The sequence below is a fragment of the Carassius auratus genome, chromosome 5, assembly GCF_003368295.1.
Source record: "Carassius auratus strain Wakin chromosome 5, ASM336829v1, whole genome shotgun sequence".
NCBI lineage: Eukaryota > Metazoa > Chordata > Actinopteri > Cypriniformes > Cyprinidae > Carassius > Carassius auratus.
The window spans coordinates 19,056,017-19,076,818 of NC_039247.1; the positions used below are offsets into that span (position 1 = coordinate 19,056,017).

At 37.3% G+C, this 20,802-nt stretch overlaps 1 protein-coding gene across 1 annotated transcript in view; it reads right to left on the minus strand.

The window, feature by feature from the left end:
- LOC113079377 (potassium channel subfamily T member 1-like) overlaps nt 1-20,802 on the minus strand; it is a 54,311-nt gene that overhangs the window by 9,504 nt on the left and 24,005 nt on the right. The window contains 17 exon segments of the mRNA XM_026251633.1: nt 156-290; nt 383-454; nt 937-1,109; nt 2,691-2,796; nt 4,158-4,371; nt 5,694-5,929; nt 7,916-8,065; nt 8,416-8,524; nt 10,358-10,466; nt 10,883-10,946; nt 13,254-13,390; nt 13,516-13,680; nt 14,549-14,729; nt 16,174-16,268; nt 18,829-18,912; nt 19,495-19,569; nt 20,229-20,288. Of these exon segments, the coding sequence (XP_026107418.1) occupies nt 156-290; nt 383-454; nt 937-1,109; nt 2,691-2,796; nt 4,158-4,371; nt 5,694-5,929; nt 7,916-8,065; nt 8,416-8,524; nt 10,358-10,466; nt 10,883-10,946; nt 13,254-13,390; nt 13,516-13,680; nt 14,549-14,729; nt 16,174-16,268; nt 18,829-18,912; nt 19,495-19,569; nt 20,229-20,288 (2,165 nt within the window).

Sequence of the window (20,802 nt, forward strand, 5' to 3'; positions counted from 1 at the left end):
CAGTAACAGGAGAAGAAAGATGAAAATGAAGTTTTGTGGGAAAAACACAACCAGCAAATGAATTACTATCCAATGCCATTTTCAGCTAATGTAGAGAAAGACGTCAGCTTAAAGACAATCAGCTGAAGTTATTCTTGTTTGAGCAAAAAACTTACCTGAACATGGTCTGCACATTGACTATGGTTTTAGCATCTGCCATGTAGTCTTCTTCTGCACTCATAGTGCTCTCCTTATCTACCACTACCAGGTTATCAGCGTAGATGATGCCACACTGCAGCAGGTTATCCAAACTACGACAGAAGCCAGCACAAATCCACTGTTCAGACTGGACTAAATCCTATCTCAGGTTGTGTATGTATGCAGAAATGTTTTAAAGACCTACTTGTCAATGGTACCAGCCATGTAGTACACCATAGGGAAACAGCAGATGGCTTCAAGAAAATGATTATCAGGTCTGGAAACAGAAGGAAAGAGCAGTTTGACAATGCTAATCCACTCACAGCTGCAGTTTAAAAATTCTTAAAGGTTTGGGACTGGCAAACAACCTTATAAAAAATGTATTCTCAGGGTAAATGCCTGTGCAAAATGCTTGTGCAAGAAGTCTTTTGACATATCTCAGAGTTGCCATGGATACTCTGAGGAAGAAGTGTAAACTATTCTGCATTACTGAAAGGAAGAATATGTGGAACATAATGAACAACACTCTTGAAAGTGTTTAGCATAAGAGCAAGATAATACATTAAGATTTCAATCTAATGCATGACAGAGTGAGAGTGTGAACAGTGGATAAAGAGATTTGTTTTTATGCAGATGTGGCTGGAGGTATTAATAAGTGGTAAAGTCAGGTTAAGCAATGCTTTTGACTGACTTTCGAAGTCTAAAGTCCTCACTATGAGCAGTAACATGCAGTAAAAACTGATGAGGCAGCTTGCTCACGGATTATCCAACAGCAGCACAATGGGATTCAGCTCCTTCCGGGGTCGGTAATAGGCACGCAGTGGCACTATGAAGTTGTACAGGCCATTTCCTGCAGTTTCAGCAGAAACAATAATCAACTTGTTTTTGAACCCATATGCCTTGGCGTCTTCAAAGCTATTGTGTCGACAACCCTGCACATAAAAACAAGTAAAGCATTTAATGGACTGAAATAAATTATATCAGCTCTAAATGAATGAAGATACGGGATAATGCCATCATACATTTAGAGCTTATATGTAGACACACACACACACACACACACACACACACACACACACACACACACACACACACACATATAAATGAAATTCTTAAATACATCATAGAATGTTGCAATAAAGGCACAAGGAAATTGAATCAAATAATTATGCATGGAATAAATAATGCAAACTATTAATATAATATAATATAAAATAATAGTGGACAACATTAATATATCATGAAATTGAAAACCTTGTGAAGTCATAATGCATTCAGTAAATATAAGCATAATGGAAAGTGAGAAACATATAAGTGAGAAACATATAGGGCCCTATCATACTCCCGGCGCAATGCGACGCAAGGCGCAGCGCAAGTATGTTTGCTAGTTTCAGTCTGGCGCCGTTCGCATTTTCCTGGTCGCATTTTCCCATCCAGCGCCACGTCGTTTAATTAACAAATGCATTTGCGCTCATTTGTGCACCCATGGGCGTGGAGCTGAAAATAGACTGGTGCAATGTTTTTTCTTTAATATATATATATATATATGGCTGGTCCTGCGACTTATAAGTCAGGTGCGACTTATTTATCAAAATTAATTTGACATGAACCAAGAGAAATGAACTAAGAGACATGAACCAAAAGAAAACATTACTGTCTACAGCCGCGAGAGGGAAGTCTACACTGAGCAGTATAGAGCGCCCTCCCGCGCCTGGAAACGGTAATGTTTTCTCTTGGTTCTTAGTTCTAAATAAATGTGACTTATAGTCCAGTGCGACTTACATATGTTTTTTTCCTCATCATGACGTATTTTTGGACTGATGCGACTTATACTCAGGTGCGACTTATAGTCCGAAAAATATGGTATATATATATATATATATATATATATATATATATATATATATATATATATATATATATATATATATATATATATATATTTATATATATATGTGTGCCTACATGTCATAACGGATAGTCACAGCTCAATTTCATCTTGGAGCCGCATTCTGTCTTTGCACTTGCCAAATTTCGCCGTGTAAATAGCAAACCCGTCATAGCACGAGCACAACTGGCTCTTAAAGGGAATGGAAGATGAGACTATGATTAGTTTATTGCACGTTACGCCCCAAAAACACCAATTACTCATTAAGAGAATAAGGACAACCCGGTTTTTCCATCATTAAATAGCAACAGTGGATTTGGACATGCCCTAAGTGCTTTACACTTTATGTTTAGATCGTTAAAATAGGGCCCATAGTGTGTGAAATGTATATGTAAAATGAAAAGTGATCTAAAATATGACCATACATGTTTCTTTGTACTTATGTATTTATTGCTAAAATGCATGATGTATTTAATTATTTATTTTATACTGTTAAATTCCTCCAAGTAAATGCATTAGTCACAGTCAGTAAAAACCTCACAATTTCTCTTTCATCAAACTATCCCAATGGATTAAGTTGACTCGCTATCAGTATTTAAGAGTGAATTAAGAATTATACATTTACCTTGTCAAGTCGTAAGCAACAAAATGGCGCCTTTTGTTGCAAAAGGTGACAAAGTGTTGGGGAGCTTCCAATGTAAGGGGAGTTTGGAGGATAGCCTCTAATCCACCTTGAAAAAGCAGAAGGATATAAAATGTAGCAAGTATGCTTCCAATTAATGCATATACTGTACAGTATATGAAACCTCAACTGACATAAACTACAAAGGCTTCATTTTTGAAAGTATTGCATGTAAATGATCAGTAGATGGCACTGTGAGAGCACTGAAGATTCAGCAGCTCAGTACAGCAGGGATCTGCTCACTGTTCACCAGAGGAAGCATTAGAAAATACAGGAGCAGAACAGAGTCCTGCGGTGAGAAAGAATCAGTGCTGCTCTGTAAGAGATGTGTGTGTGTGTGTGTGTGTGTGTGTGTGTGTGCATGTGTGAGAGCGAGAGAGAGAGAGAGAGAGAATGAGTGCAAGTCTCTTCCGGCACCGATTAATGTGCAAACACTGTAATTAAGCAGTGTTTCTGCATCATGATCGCTGAATGTGTAATAGCAGCTAATAAAGAAGGCACACCTTTTATTCTCATTGTAGTATTGCTGTTGCTGCTGCCTCTATGTCATATAGACGCTGTGTGTTTTACTGTGAAAGCGAAACTACTTTTTTTGGCCTTCCAAAAGAGGACACAACTAGAAATCATGTTTATATCATGTTTATAATGGGATTTATGTTTATGTCTCGTCTATCCGGCCAGACAGGAAATCACAATATGTTAAAGGGTGTAACATTTCCGTCACATGCTTGAGATATTTAGCCAATCACAACACACTGGATAGCTGATCAATAATCGGACTGATGAGCCTTTTAAAAATCAGCGCGTTTCAGAAGGCGGGGCATAGAGGAGAGACAATAATGTCCAGTACAATAATGTTTTCGTTTTTTTTTACCTTAAACCATATAAACACATTTCTTTACACCAAATGCACCAAATAATGTTCTTTTTAGCAGCATCATATAACCCCTTTAAAGAATCCTGGGAAACAACCATTTTTACATTGATAATAATAAATGTTTCTTGAGGAGCAAATCAGCATATTAGAATGATTTTTGAAGGATCATTTGACCGTGAAGAAAATATTCAACTTTGCCATCAAAGAAATACATTCAATTTTAAATACATTCGAATAGAAAACCTTTAACTTTTAAAAACACCTACCCAAAACTTTTGAACAGTTTTGGACAAGTGTATAGGGTTTTAGTGGCACTGAACTTGAATATTCTATTTAAAAATGTATCATCTGCCAGTCCAAAATAAAAGTGCATTGCTTAGAAAAGTAATAGCACAGCTATCCAAAATGAGCCTCTTGATTAAAGGTTCATGTCTTTCACATTTGCTGGCTGTTTAAAAATCAAAGACAAATGACTCCATTGTGCTTCCCATGAGAAATCACATCAGTTGTGTACTTTTAAAGACATTATTTACTCTAAAGCTGGTCCTCCTTCATCATCCGATTGGTTGGTCTCATCTTCTGAGGGGTCACTGAGAAGATCACAAGGCAGGATTGCAGAGGAATCGGCGATCTCTAGCACAGGGGCAATGCTGGGTCTACGGCTCCCAGCTCCATTCTCTGTGGGCAGGGCCAGTTTACTGCTGTCAGCCGGGGGATCTGGGTTCTACAGGTCAATGGCCACAGTTCCTGTAAAACAACACAAATGAGCCATGAGAGTGGAGGCTTTCCTCTTCGGGTAAGCTTTGGGAAAGTGCAGCATGAGGAAATTCATTTGTCCACCAGTGAAACAAGCTATAAATCTAAAAACTGTTGTCTGATCTTAAATGTTAATTGCTTTTGTAATATTTACAGTGCAATTAAAGTGCTCAAAGAAATATTGCATTATGAACAGTTTTTGATGACTCAGAATTTAGGTCAGTTCCAGTTCATTTCCAACAGTGTAATGAATAAAATGAAAAGATAAAAAAAAACTTGTGTAAATTACTAGAAAAATTAGCCTGTGTATACAGTAGATGGTAAAATGTTTTAATTATAACACAATATTTCTTAAAATGCACCGAAATTGACCTCAACCCTGATTTATTGCTTTTAATGAATGAAGACTGATTTGCACATTTCAAATCAGTGCTTTGCAAACTAAATCTTTAAGCTCCGTGAGGTTTAATTTAAAAATGCTGAAGGGAAGAAAATGTTCTGAAGAGAAATTCTGCTGCTATGCATAAGTTTGTTCCTCTGCTAAATGTTAAGGGCAGTTAAGGGAAAAACAAATCAGTGAAGAAACGTAATGGACTAATTCCTTACATATAATCAATTATGTTAAAGAGTAAGCTAGGGATATTTTACACATGCAAGATAAGTTTCCAAGCCCAATTGAAAAAAAAAAAATTAAATTAAATCTTCACTTTCTAGATAAAAAAGAGCTTGCAGGACAAAAGCTTCAAGCCTTTGAGTTCTTCAAAGTAACAGGAATGAATGGGGGAGAGAGGTAGCTGTAAATGTCAACATTTACACAGACATCCACTAATGATGTCTTATGATTTAACTGTGTCTCAGAACTGCATGCTCAGACTTACCATATGAAGTAGACTGATCAACTTCAACAAAAGGAAAAGCAATGAAAGAAAGTGTATTTTATCATGAGCATGACATAAAACTTCTTCTAACTTTTGATAAATTCACCCTGCCAATGCTGCTTCTGAATCTTCTCCCATACCACTAACTGGCATATGGCATCCATATGGAAATTGCAATAAACCAACCCTGCGGCTGGAATGATGCAAACAAATTAAAACTTGTGCTTCATTTGTTTAGGCTGTGTTATGTAACAATAACAACACCAATAACGTTTCAATCAGTCATTATTTTGGGATTTCCGCTCAGTGGTTCTAGTGGCGCAGAAATTACACACTGCAGCTTTCAAGAAACCCATTAGTCTGATGATTAAAAGTTTGAAGATTCCTATTAGTTACATCACTTTGTCAGCTAGACATTGCTATCAGTTCCCTCACCCATGCTTGCGATGATGCTCTGCACCGGGAGACGAGAGGGGGCGTCATACACACCGGGGGCCGACTGCCCTTTGCTGTGCTTCTCCTCCTGCTTGAAGATGAAGGCAGAGTTCTCCTCTTTAGTGATGTTGATGTAGTAGCAGGTGTCTGTGGCAGACATGATGTGGCGAGGGCCAGGGTTCAGAAGAATGCTCTTATTGTCTTCTCTCTTTGTGCCAATTAGACAGACACCATACCTTATAGAAAAATGATTTTGGTGAGTTTAACTCGATGTTTAAGCGAGTAAAGCATTGCAGTGCTAACTGATCTTTATTTGGACGGATCTACACTCTGATACTGCTTTGAGGATCTTAAATATATCATATTAAACTTTAGTATCATTCTTCAGAGTATAGTACAGAGCCAATGAAATGCATATAGTAATAAATCATGTGAATAGAAACATTATGCTCTACTATATACTCTACTGTTTAAAAGTAAAACATTTTTTTAAGATATTCATAAATCTAAACTCAATGTCTGAAAATGTTTAAATATATGAATATAGAAAACAATTATTTTACATTTTAATAATTTTTCACAATATTAGCTCCCATTCAAGGGAACTTCGAACTGCATCCTCTAGAGGCCACTACGGGGAACACCTCGTCGTGATCCGTGTCTGAAGCATGCATTGAAAAAACACCAACTTGTTGGCTGGCTACGCCTCTGACGATCTTTCTCTGTATATCATGGCGACTACTAGCAAGCGTATAGACAATGTGTGCATCTGTGTCTGCGTTTTTTGACACCTGATGACACACTCGATCTTTGCGTCATTTGTTTGCGATCTTTGCGTCATCAATCGGCGTGCATTGTGAGCATTTTTCAAAAAAAGGGAAAAAAGGCAGTCATCTGCTTCCCCAGTTCAGGACCTGCGCTACTCTGAGCTCAGAGTTCTCCTCTCATATGAGACTGAGTTCTCTGTTTTTCCCCAGAGTGCTCCAGTATTGTTTCCATAGATCGAGTTGATGACTCTCAATCATAATGTTTTGAGATGCAACATTCCATCTATGAGCTGCTTTTTCAGAGTGCCACAAGAGCCCCTCCTTAGAACAGTATTTGAAAATCCATGCTATGGTAAGTGTGCACATGGAGTCTTTCTCAAATCCACACTGTGGTAAGTTTGCACGCTAGAATTCTGCATTCTTTCTAAAATCCTATATGGTGAGGGCTTCCCGCAGTTGTTTCGTGCCCTTTCTAGAGTTGGTAAAAGCCCCATTCATCTTGGGCACCACTCCACCTATGTATCCTCTGATACCTATCTAAAAAGGGTGTTGCTACTAGAGAACTGTTGAGACAGCTCCTTCAGTAAGCTTATGCGTAAGCAAGTGGTAGCTCCTGTGTGACAGGCAAGACTTGGTAGAAAATGCTAGGTTCTTAGCCGTATCCCTTTATAAAGGAATCTTTCCTGATTCCAAGCATTCAGCTCTACCCTGAGCCGAGGCCCTAACAATTAAGTTGGGTATGTAGCTTAGGCCTTTGGCCTTTAGACAGCTGCCTAAACATCCCAGGGGCAACTCCCGTGGAAATGGTAGACTTGGTACTTAGTGTTCGCCTTGATTCTGGCCTGCACTCCCCTCAGCATGGCAGCATGGGTATACTGTTCCCCATAGCGGCCCCATAGAGGACGCAGTTCGAAGTTCCCTTGAAAGGAAACATCTCAGGTTACGAATGTAACCATGGTTCCCTGACTAGGGAATGAAACACTGCGTCCTCTAGCTGCCTGCCATGCTTCGGACGCAAGCTTTAGACGAAGAAGTGAATGACGTGTTCTCCCGGTGCTTGTTTATAGTCGTGCCGGTAGTGACGTCAGAGGCTGTAGCCGGCCGACAAGTTGGTGTTTTTTCAATGTATGCTTCAGACACGGGTCACGACAAGGTGTTCCCCATAGCGGCCCCTAGAGGACGCAGTGTCTCGTTCCCTACTCAGGGAACCATGGTTACATTCATAACCTGAGACGTTTTTACTGTATTTCTTATCAAATAAATGCAGCCCTAGTGAGCTTAAGACACTTCTTAAACAGCATTAAAAAAATCTTACCCACCCCAAACTTCTGAGCAGTAGTGTATATGGGGAATGTGGTTTAAAAAATATCATTAATAATCATTAATACAAACAGTTCACTTCACATACCTCCCAACAGTTAATTGTGCAGCTCAAAGTAAACATTCCACACTCACTTTTTATGTGCATGGAAGGAGGCATAAGTAAAACTCTTCCCGTCATATTCCCCAAAGAACTTGCTGTCCATCAAACGAATGTGGTAAACTTCGTTCCCCGAGCAGCGGCCATATGTCCTCTGCCACTGTTCTGGAGACATCTGACCCTCCCTAAAACCCCAAGCAGACAGTTCAAACACCAGCACAAAGATGACAATCCAAACCTTGTTTCAGCAAATGTGATATAACTATTATTTCAGAGTTTTCTTTATAAAACAATCTCAGCAAATTCAGACTGCGTGGTCAGTCTTCCTCATTTTAATGGCATTGATCGGCTCTCCTCACAAATCTGCTCTGATGAATTACTTGTCACACTAATATTTGTTAGGGATCACAGAATTGGTAAGGTTACGTGAGTTGCCACTATTCATTATTAAATCCTTCAATAAATGAAACAACACGTCAGGAAATGCTTCTTTTACATCAATGTCAGAATAAAGAGGAAAGACATCAGTACTGACTGTCCACGAGATGTGTGCACCAGGAGTGTGACCAGCGTAGAGGTGGCCGGACATACACAGTTGAGGGCCAGCATGGCATACTTGAACTCCTCCTCACACACCACATGATCTAACAAATAAAACATGCCGACACATCATCTATGTAAGAATGATAATATCATATAATATAATATCATATAATCAACATGCACTGGTTGTTATGACTTGGGCCAAATATTTATTGCATACTTATCAAATTAACCTGGATCAAAAGAGTAAATGAACAAATATTATATACTGATTTTCCCTTAAAAATGAATGAATTTCAACAAAGTAGCTCTCAAATTTTAAAGCCCAAGCACAGATGGACTCCCTGCTGAATTCTATAAACATTTCTGGGACTTCTACTGTTTCTACTGTTTCTGTTTCTGGAATCACTATGAAACTAAAAACATCTCAGTCTTACCATACAAGTGAATTGCCCCAATCTCAGAACTTATAAAACCAATATAAATCCAACATAACCTCTCCATATCACAAATTAAAATAACATCAACTTCAGTAGATCAGCTTTAACACCCTGAAATGATTCGGACATCTTATTCATTCAGATCAAATTGGTTTCAATGCAGGCAGTCTTCAATTTGGAGAAATTTACATTATAATGAACTGGAAGCGTTTGAAAGAACTCACTGTTTTATTTTTTTATTTTTAACTTTTTATGTATTTATTTAGTTTTTGTTTTAGATGCAGAAAAACATTTGGGATAACAGGACTATTTGTTTAGTGACAAAAAAATGTGTTTATTATTTTTTGTATTTTTATATAAACAGTATATCTACATAGATTTTATTATTATAATTTTTTTTTAAATTCAGTTTCAGTTATAGTAATTTTTGTATATCAAGTTAAACATTTAAAATGTACAAAACTTTGCCTTGGTTACTAGCTGAAATAGACAATTTGTATATTCGATTTCAGTTACTGTTTTTTTTTTTATATATATAAATAACCTTGATTTTTACAGTATTCTGTATGTGTGTATGCATGTGCATAACCCATTACACTTTAAATGTATTTATATAATACTGTTTTTATAGAAACCAACAAGATAATTTGTTGGAATATTCGACATTTCATGAATTGTTCAAAGACCTACCTGTCACAGCCAGTACTAACTTCTGACAAAATTGTCAACCTTTTTTCACAATAAAAACACAATCACACTGTATACTGTTAATCAATGTTACTGCTGTATCACCATGGATGACCTTATCTGAACGTTAATCAATACATAACATAATTCAGAGCTACACACACAAAAAACAAGAAACTAAACATGAATCCTGCGCTAATTGTTAAAAGTTTTAATATACCTGTGAGTTAAGGCTACGTTTTATTATTTTTTTCTTCATTATTTACCTTTATCAATGTGTATGAATGATCATGTTTTTATACCACTGCACACGTACAGGGGCATATGAGTCCCCCTGAAAACTTTGATTCATCTCACAAACACATGTAAATGCAAATGCAGTGACCCAAGAAGTGGAGGCCATGCTAGACATACAAAACGGCTGCTCTTAACAACAAAACACTTCAAAAAGGATGGGTCGGAGGGTGTAGAATCCAGATGAATCTATATCTATTATTCATACACACAAATTAAACACACACACACACCCACACACACACACTACAACCATCTATAGTATAAACAATATGCTACATTTGCTAACAGATTGTCCTTAAAATATGTCCATGTCTAAATGTCAGGAAAGTTTTGTATTTTGTTTTATTTAATTTTTGACTTGCTGTTTTATTCAAAGTAATGGACTTCATAAATTATATACATTTTGGTCAAATCATGAAAAATAAACACTAACACTACCTGAAGGACAGGTCACTGTTTCCTGACTGCATATGAATGAGTCAACCTGAAGAAGGGGGAAAAAAAACTGACCTGCAAATTTGACATGGAATTTGTTCTCAGGTTTGAGAATCTGGACATATAGAGGACAGTTTGGAGCAAAGTCCTTCACAGCCCAAGCTCGCAGAATGGTTTGATGATCCTATGGGAACAGACATCAGTCTTGCAATACAACATGCACACTTCATTTTGTCATTAATAGTAGTTTACATTCAGGAAAACTGTAAACATTTGTATATTTGTTAAGTGAATCACAGTATATGTAACTATTGATAGTCAAACTGCAATACATGCAATAAGTGTCAATAATAATCAGAGAATAACATTTAGACCTGCAACTAACAACTACATTTACAATCAGTTAATGTTTTGATTATTTTTGATTTTTATTTAAGTGGATACACAGATGAAGATTGTTCTATACACAGCTCAAAGACCTGACTACTCAATAATGAGATACAATTTACGATTCTTTTTCTTAGTTACTTATTGAATTGGTGCTGCAGCCCTAATAACTTTTACTTTTGGCAAGGTAATATATTATGAGGATATATTTACAGCTGCGGTGCGGTCCACTTCATTTCTGCTGCTGAGGATGAAGCACGCCTCTGCATCGTCCATCCTGCAGGACACAGAACATCATTACAAAGCAGTGTCACTCAGACGTGATGTGAACTTTCAGAAGGACAAAAAAAGGAAAGGAAAATATATACTGTAATAATATAGAATATTAGTAAGTTGTAATATTTAGGTCTACATTTCATTTAAGCAGCAGCGGCAAACTGAATCGCACTGAACAGGTAATTTGGTGATAAGTGACTTTGGTGATAGAAAAGTGCTTTAAAAATACAAGCTGCAGTGCACAATTCTGCATTTAAATCCTAAGAAAGCCAAGATTCCACTGAGACTAAATTACTGCAAATAACAGATTGACATTCTTTAAAAACTGAAAGATACTTTGAGGAATAACTACTGGAAAAAAGTAAACTACTCACAACATGCATAATTAATCCAGTAATATGCAGCAGCAATAAGAACATCTTAAAAATTTAAAGAGGACTAACGTTGTTTAAATTCCAGCCTTCCCATTACAATACACAGATTAAACATTTAGCTAGAAACTCTAGACCGACTGAGCTTTATGAGAAATTCATGTACTAGTATTTGAAGTGGGAAAATTGAGACAGATTCGCTGCATTTATAATGAAGGAATATAGTAGGACTTAAAGTGTAGTTACATTGCAGGAAGAAGCACATATATTACCCTTAAATTTCAGGGCTGCTTTAATAAGGAACAGATGGGCTTGAGACTGGTGACAGGTTTGGCTCTGGCGGTGGAGCTTGCAGGTTCACTCTTCAAATTTCTTCACAGACTAATTTAGATTTTTTGGGAGCCTGTCCAAAGCTTCCATTTGGAAACAGTTCATCAATCATCAGTATGCTCATGCAAGTTTAAATTATAGAAATGCCACACTGCTGTACTTCGCTGTAAAAAAAAAAAGAATTGTGACTGAACTTTACTAAAAGCTCTTTCATTCAAAGACGGAAACACAAGTTGTCTTTCTCAGTGAATAATACGATTATGCTAATTTAATTAGCTAAACTGTTTAGCCTGCCATTAGGCCAAACCTTAGCGGTGAAGTATTGTTGTGCACTTTATAGTGGCCATAAATTGTCCAACACAATCCCTGCTTTAAGTACCGTTCTTGCCAGTTGTACTATTGATGTCTACATTTGATAGAAATTGAAGTCACCTTGCTCAATATAAAAACAGTTTATATATTAAGAACTGCACTCCATATCTACTGTCCGTAAAGTGCCCCATTATGGATTTTTTAAAATTACGTTCCGTGCAGTGTGTAACACAGTGTGTAATTGAATGGAAACATCTTGCAAAGTTTTAATTCTGAAAGTGCACAGTATATAAAGTTATTGTCTCTTAAAAGAAAGAGTCCACTCTGAATAATTGAAATTAGTCGCTTTTAAAACAAATCCAAGCCGTTTCATGTTGAGGTCAACAAGAAATATTAGCATATTGCCCGCCCACTTGTTGGCTTTTTTGTGTTGGTATGAATTTAAATGCTCATTCATTCTTTGCCACTAGGTGCTGCTTTTGGAGCAGTAAAATAGCTGTTTCCCCAGTAACTCTGTACACAAAGCAGCACTCTCACAAAAGCTCCTTTACCAGGCATCACAGGCATAATGAAATCGAAATGAGACCAATCGGACCAATCACCGCAGATCAGCGTCCCAAAAAGAAAGGTTTTGGAAAAATTAACAATTGAGCAAATCATTTGGGAGTCGTTGAGCAAGTAACATAAAATTAAATGCATTTTATAAGACAATGAAAGTTTTTTTTTTTTTTTTTTTTTTACCTTGCATGCATGTCAACCTGTTGTTGGGGACTCCCAAAACCAAAATATGAATTTTAATTTACAAAATACAAAATTTTCATTACCCATAATAGGGGCACTTTAAATATTTTTAGTTAATGCAACTGTTGAATGCAAGAGAGCTCTTGTTGACAGGCTACTTGGAAAATGAAGATCTCTGACGATATTAATCTCATTCTCAATTGTTCAAATGTTCTAAGTAATCAAGAGGTAGTATTAATGTATTTAAAAAGTACTTGATGAAACCACTTGCAAATTATTTTACAGATACATTGGACTGATGTCGGTATCAGTCTAATGGCTCTCTCATAGACTCAAACACGGAGTCAGAACCTCAAATCAAATTTTAGGTGACTCAGATTCACTTGGTTTAAAAATCTATGTTGGCATGTCAGTGCACATGACACTTGTATAAAGGTCCATCCAAAATTGTAGTTATTTCATTTCTTCGTTCTTTCATCTTTCTAGTTTAATCATGCGCAAAACATATAATCAAGGGACCGTTTAGGCAAAAACCAACATTTTAAACAACTTACTTGGCCCTCATCAGGTCTTGGTCCTTTAGTGCAGAGCCTTGGAGGTAGATAACCCGTTGAGACCACAGCGGGATCTGCAGTATACGCCGAACCTGGATGTCCATCTCAGTGGGACAGAGTATCACCACATAATAATCCTACAAGACATTTAAGAATTAATGATAGCACCATCACATACAGGAAACAAGATAGATAATAATACAGATTTTTGGAATACATAGAGCAATAATAAACACTTACATATATGGGATCATGCATGTACCTGTAGTCTCGGGTGGGCATAGAACTCATTAAGGAAATCCATGAGCAGGTCTATTTTGAGTGAAGTGACGCAGAGAACCACATGCTTCTCTGTCTGAGCACGATGTCTGCTGTAGTTTCCACCTGACTTCTGCCTCTCCATCCAAAGATACGCCAACTCCTCAAACTGGTGTCAAAATGAGAGACAGAAAGAAAGTACTGTGTAAATGCAGTGCATTATTAACAGTTTCACTTATTTCTGATAAGTGATGTAAAAATTGACATTTGCTGAACATTTACTCACCCTCAGATCATTTACGATGTAGATGAGTTTGTTTCTTCAACATAATATATTAAAAAAGAAAATTAGCATTACATAATGGACCACCAATGGATCCTCTGCGGTGAATGGGTGCCATTAGAATGAGAGTTCAAACAGCTGATGAAAAAATAATAATGAGCACAATAATCCACACAACTCCAGTTCAGAATTGAACATCTTGTGAAGTGAAAAGCTGCATGTTTGTAAGAAACAAATCCATCATTAAGAAATGTTCTAGCAAAAATACCAGTTCATAATCAATAACAACACAATGAACAAGTCCATCCCCTGTCGTATTACATCAAAATCCACCAACATATGTGTTTAAAACTTTTTTCACAGTGCCTGATTCTGTGCATATTTCTCCCCTGATTCAGGCAAGATGATTTTTTCACTAGAGAAAACAATATTATGAATGGAGGATTTGTATTTTAGACAGAATCAATGGTTTAAGTTTAAAACACCTTAATGATGGATTTGTTTATTACAGATATCCAGCATTTCACTTCACAACATGTTAATTTATTGTTTTTATCAGCTGTTTGGACTCTCACTCTGGCGGCACCCATTCACTGCAGAGGATCCATTGGTGAGGAAGTGATGTAAGGTTGAATTTCTTCAAATCTCTTCGAATGAAGAAACAAAGTCTTCTACATCATTACTCTGAGGGTGATAATTTTCACTTTTAATAGTGAAGCTACTGATTGTGCTGTTTGTGAGCTGGTCATGTAACCTGTAATGGCAGCACCACCAGAGCCACACAGATCATGATGACCACCAGTAGCTGAGAGGGCCAGATTCTGGGTGTCACATCTCCGTAACCAACAGTCGAGAAGGTGACGATGCAGAAATATAAAGCATCAAAGAGGGAGAGGCTCTTCCCTGCCCGCTCCAGGTGCTGAATCCCACAAGCCCTAAGGAGTATTTCAAAAGTAGAAATTCAGGAAACAATTTTGAAAATATAGGTTACATCTAATACATTTAGCATTATGGTAGTGTTATAGTTTAATTAGAAGGGCATTTTAAGGCTCTTTCCCTGAGCAGGGTTCAGTAGAGCTACTCAGTCATGATGTCAATTTGTAGGCTTGCCCAGAAAGCCATTCTACCATGCACTCCCTTAGGAATTTCAAATGGGTTTTTAAAATAGCGGTTTTCGATTTGAGTAAAATAAGGTTTGTGGTTAGCATTCATTTATGACTTACCAATTTTATTCTACAACATAAACTACATGTCACATCTAAAATTGGAATTTTAAAACCACTGTGTGGTTTACATTATAACAAATGTAATTTATAATATAAATACATAAGGACAACTTATGTAATAACTGTCTGATTCATCACATTCTGTGGTAGCTATGATCCACAAGTAAAAACTTTATCAGACATATATCCCATGTCCCAATATATTGGTAAAAGTGTATCACATACATATGCAAATATATGTTGATACAAAATAAAACATATGGGGAGTGTTGTAGTGGTGCTTTGAAAAGTGGGTACACTCTTTGAAACAAACTAAAAACTTGATTCTCAATTCATCCAGAATTGTACAGCTCTGCTCCAGAGTGTGACTGACTGTTTTTCCCATGATATATATATATATTTTCCTAATGACAATTTTATGATTTGTTTATATACAAACACTTTTTCCATTTTTATCACAGAATAAGGCAGAAGATATATATTTTTAAAGTTTCTATAGCCAACTGTATCAAATGCTTTTTTTTTTAAACAATAAAAGTATCTACTGTTCAAGACAGACTTATAAAATACAGCAAAAATAGTAATATACAGTGAAAGTTCACTGCAATCTAAAATTATTGTTTTCTATTTGACTATATTTTAAAATCGCAGTTATTCCAGCGATGGCTGATAAATATTTTCTTCATGTGTTGCGTGACCTACATTGCATAATAAAATGCATTAAGCTCACAGTCTTGTATCTTTGTCTTTTTCTCAGATTTCTCAGATTCAAATACTTTTTTGCTTTAAAAAAAGTTTGTAATAAGTCTGGTCTAAGAGCTGGGTGTTTCAGTTTATGGCTTCCAGCTCCTTCCAGCTCCCGAGGATTTAAAAAAAAATCCCTACAGAGAAAATGAATGGGAAAATACTTCCAGAACCCAGATTGCTGAAATAAGTGAGTCATGAGTCTACTCAGAATATTTTGTTTCAGCATTCCTAATAAAACACTTACATCTTGATTTGAGGGAGTAAAAATATTTTCGGACTAACTGATGTCCATTATTGTCCAGGACAGTTAATTTATCTGAGTGTGACTGTTTCAGATGTTCTGCTTTAGATAGACCTGTGAAAGGCCAATGCCCAGTCAGGGTTATAAGAGGTCAAAGAGCTTTACCCAGTAAAGACCAGACAGAGCAGTGTACAGATCAGAATGAGGACCTGGTTGAACATGGCAGAGTGTGTGCGCTGAATGGCACGATGGAGATCATTCTAGAAAGGAACAGAGATAGGTGAGAGAGATCTCATCCCTCAGAGAATAAGTCAAGACAAGTAGAAGAATAAAACAAACATAATGCTGGACTTGAGATTATTGTAAAAGCCCTGTTCTGAAAGAAAGACTGCCTATTTAAGTGACTGCTTGAAGAAACTTAATAACCTTCTTTACTGTATTCTTCTATTCCACTGAATGTAATAGAGCAAAAAAAAAAAAAAAAAAAAACTAAGAAAATTTTGAATACTCTTTAATAACTGTACTGCTCAATTATATATGAGATGCATACTGTATGTACAGTAGTGCTCAGAACTGTCGTTACCTTTGGTAAATATGATCAAAAATGCTGGGAAAATAAATCTGAATTGTTTATCCATTTGATCTTTCATTAAAATAAAAAAATAATAAAAAAAAAAAACATAAAAAAATATATATAAAAATTGTTGGGGGGAAATTCCCATTTCCAACATCAGGCCGATTTTATAGCATATTCATTTGCCAGACATAACTGGAACTTTAAACAGAACCTCTCGGTTACGTACATAACCCTCGTTCCCTGATGGAGGGAATGGAGACGTTATGTCAAACGACATATGGGGTCTCACCTGGGAGGCCAATCATCTCTGAGTTAAAGAGAAAACGGCAATGAAAATTGGCTAGTGGATTTAACATACCTGAGCACCTCCCCGTGCCAACCGTGCCAACGTAGGAGATGGAAGGATTTAAAACTGGAGAGAAGACAGGGAAGGACGAGAGAGGACCAGGCCTGGGCTTTTAGTTTATGGTTTGCTTTTTATTTGCGCGCATCAGTCTGATGCGCTGTTTTGTTTATTTTGTGATTATTAAAGTTTCGTTTTGATTGTGCGCCGGTTTCCGCCTCCTGCTACCCGTAGTTATGGAGATTTTATCATTACAGTGGTGCGGAAGTCCGGGAGAAGGAGGGACGCGCTGGTGTAGAACCCTTCCCCGCTGTGGTGAATCCGCGGTGCCATCGAGCAGGCGAGGAGTGTGCCGCCATGGATGCTCGAGGCGGTGGGCTGGAGCGAGTTGCCGGGGCCGTTCGCCAGGGGGCCGGTGCCTGTTGCCATCCGCAGGAAGGGGGAGGAGCAGGGAACAGGGGACTCCTGCCGTCTGCCCAAAACCGGAGGAGCCGTCGCCGTTTACCGGGCGGCGGAGGAGTGTCGTGCAGTCCGCTGAGGGCCGTCCAGTGCCACCGCCAGGCACAGCGGAGGAGATCACCCAGCTGGTCGAGGGCCCAGCACCAGTGCGTCTGGGAACCGGAATTTTTTTTCCCTCTCTCCCCTCTCTCGTCTCTGTCACTTCTTCTTCCATCTCCTTTTCTCTCCCCTTGTCTGTCCTACCCCCAGGTTCCCGCAGGTCCCCATAAGCACCCCCCCCCACCCCCCTCCGGGAGTAGAGCGGAGTCTCGAGGGTATGTGATGGGGGGAGGGGGGGTTGGGGTGCGAGGGACGTGGGAACAAGGAGTGAGGCCGGCGGAATGATTGGAAAATCAGCGACACCTGCGCCCCACCGCCGGTCTCGAGTCCCACGTAGGAGATGGAAGGATATAAAACTGGAGCGAAGACAGTGAAGGACGAGAGAGGACCAGGCCTGGGCTTTTAGTTTATGGTTTGCTTTTTATTTGCTGTTTTGTTTATTTTGTGATTATTAACGTTTCGTTTTGATTGTCCGCCCGTTCCCGCCTCCTTCTCCCCGTAGTTATGGAGATTTTATCGTTACAATGGCATCATGGATTCTATCAAATAACAACAGATAAAAAAAAAACTGACTGTACAGGTTATAGAGATTATAATTGGCCAAGGTTGGATCTTCAGCAGGAAAAAGATTAAAAACAAACATCAAAATCAAGACAAAAATGGGTCACTGACAACAAAACGAATATTGACTAAAAGGGTAGCCTATCATTAATTGTGACCAACATGTATTAGAGAAATACATTTATTTCATAATGAGATTTCCCCCTATTTTATTCTCATTCTAAATACTACTGTATATGAAAGGTTAGATTTTTGTAAATTTTTTAAATAAAAGATCAGTAGGATTAACAATGAAGATTTATTCTCACAGTCTTTTTTGATCATATTTACTAAGGGTACCAACAATTCGGACCACGACAGTGTTGTGCATAAGAGATCAGGCCTTTAATGACTCCTTTTTACATCCATAATATTCATCTCACACGGTCAATATATTTTAGGAAAGCTTTGTGGTAAAAGATAAATATTTATGCCATGCTACATTTTGGTGATTGTAAGCACATCTCTTTAACCAGTATCTTTGCTTAAAGGATTTGTAAAAGTACATTCGCCCTGCCAGGTTCTCTCTGGCCATTTGACCCAACCATCTGGCATGGAAGGGAATGCTGGCATCCTCTCAAATTACTGCTCATTGACGATGCATTTTTATTTGTCAAGTGCATAATGAAGTAAAGCTTCCCAACACAGCAATATTATCAACACCAATGTTATTCTGCTAGACACTCAACTTGATTTCCTGTAGGCATGTGAAATGCTCTCCACAGCTGCAAAAACTACTTACAATCATGTTCTCCAGCGCTGATTTGGCAAGCCAACAGTTAAGAAACACAGGAACAAATATGTTCCTCAGCGGAGGCCAAAAGATCTAGAAAGATCAAAGAATGAAGGATGATTGTACATAAAAACTCAGATGATAAAATAATAGACAGTTCAAAACCAAATATAAGATCAACTGTATGTAAATTGCCAATCAGTTTAAAAACCAAGACAAAAGGCATTTAACTCTGCATTTGAAATAAAACAGTATTTCTTTTTTTTTTTATAAATATATATCTTTCATCAGCAAAAAAGGAGAGGATTCATATCTCCTTAGCAATCTACTATAAGAAAAAAGTCAAAACGTTTATAACAGAAAACAGAAAATTGTGTTGTGTATCACTTATACATCTGTAATGTCATTAGAACAAAGGAATTAAACATCCTGTAATTTGCTCCCACTGACTGCAGGTCAAAAAATGGTAATTTGTTACTTGGCTAATTGTTACATTCCAGTAATAATCATTGCCTCTCACAACTGGCTTTCAAATGGAAATGGATACTCATATAATTACAATCAATCACAACAATACTATTCCATCAGTACTCAACAATTACTATCAACAATGACTTTATGATGGCAGCAACTGGATACGTGCTTCTGTGTCCACATGATATCTTCATCACTTACTGTAATTATGAACGGCACTGTATTGATCATCTCAATGATGAAGGAGATTTGGAAAATCTGCTCCCAAATGTTCCCCTAGAAATTAAATAATTGTTACACTGCAGAAGCATACAAAAAGCAAATTTAATGCAAAATCTAAAAACATCCTAATTCACATAATGTGATAATCTAAAATAATGTCCTAAACATGTGACATTGTAATTACTGCATCCAAATTACAGATGTACTTGGATGGTATTCTAGATTGTATGGATCCCCGTTTCCAGAATAGCAAAATAAAAAAGCCACTTTTTATCTCACAGATGTAAACTCAGAATTCTGAAAAAATGTCAGAATTTACACAGTATATTGCAATTCTGGAACAAAACCTGAATTGTGAGATAAAAAGCTGCAATGACCTTTTTTATTCTTATATCCCACTATTATGTGCAGAGAAAAATAAAAGTTCACATATTGGCTAGAAACCAGTACACTACACTAAATTCAGACACAGTATTTAATTCCAAAAAAGATTAAGCTCATTCAGCTTTTGTTTCTTGTTAAATAGATAAAGAAGCAGAAAACAAACTGGACAAGTTTTTTTTTTTTTCTGTAAAAAGTGAGAAACATTTCCTATTATAGGGGATCAAAAGACATAAAGTGGCCCTTAAGCAGCCCAAGAGTAGCTGAAATAGATTTAATTTAGATCAGTGCTTAGAGAGCTCACGAGTGCAGAATAATGACAATAATCTTACCTTGTAGCTGAGATACACCAGGAGCATAGCTTGCAAGAAGCTAATTAAGGCCACTGTCACCTGTGGTTCAAGAAACAATATCATAATTTTACATTTACATTTTAATCATTTAGCGGACGCTTTTATCCAAAGCGACTAGCTTAGCCGACTATCAATAACAGAGTATACTGAGATTAACTTTCTCTATAGCTGTCTGGTTTAGTTCAGAACTTCAGGCAGCCAACAGGACAGAATACAATTTTAAAGTCTCTAAATTATTAACTCGAGCAATTTGTTCAACGAGACAGATGTAGCATATCAGACCCGAACCAGACAAATGAAAGAGTCGATCAGGACCATGGTTGAAACATGAGCCAAATTCCTCAGAAAGGCAACAGGATGTTGCAAATCAATTCCTAGTGCCACAAGTCAGAAGCAAGATAACCAACCAACCAACTCTTTCACAGAACAGCTTTCAACATTAACACCATTAGAACATTTATTGACAATTTCAATTCGGAGAAGAGATTGTCAAATTTGGGGCAAGTAATCAATATTGATGGTCAAAGAGTTGCACAGCCGACCATCACATGAA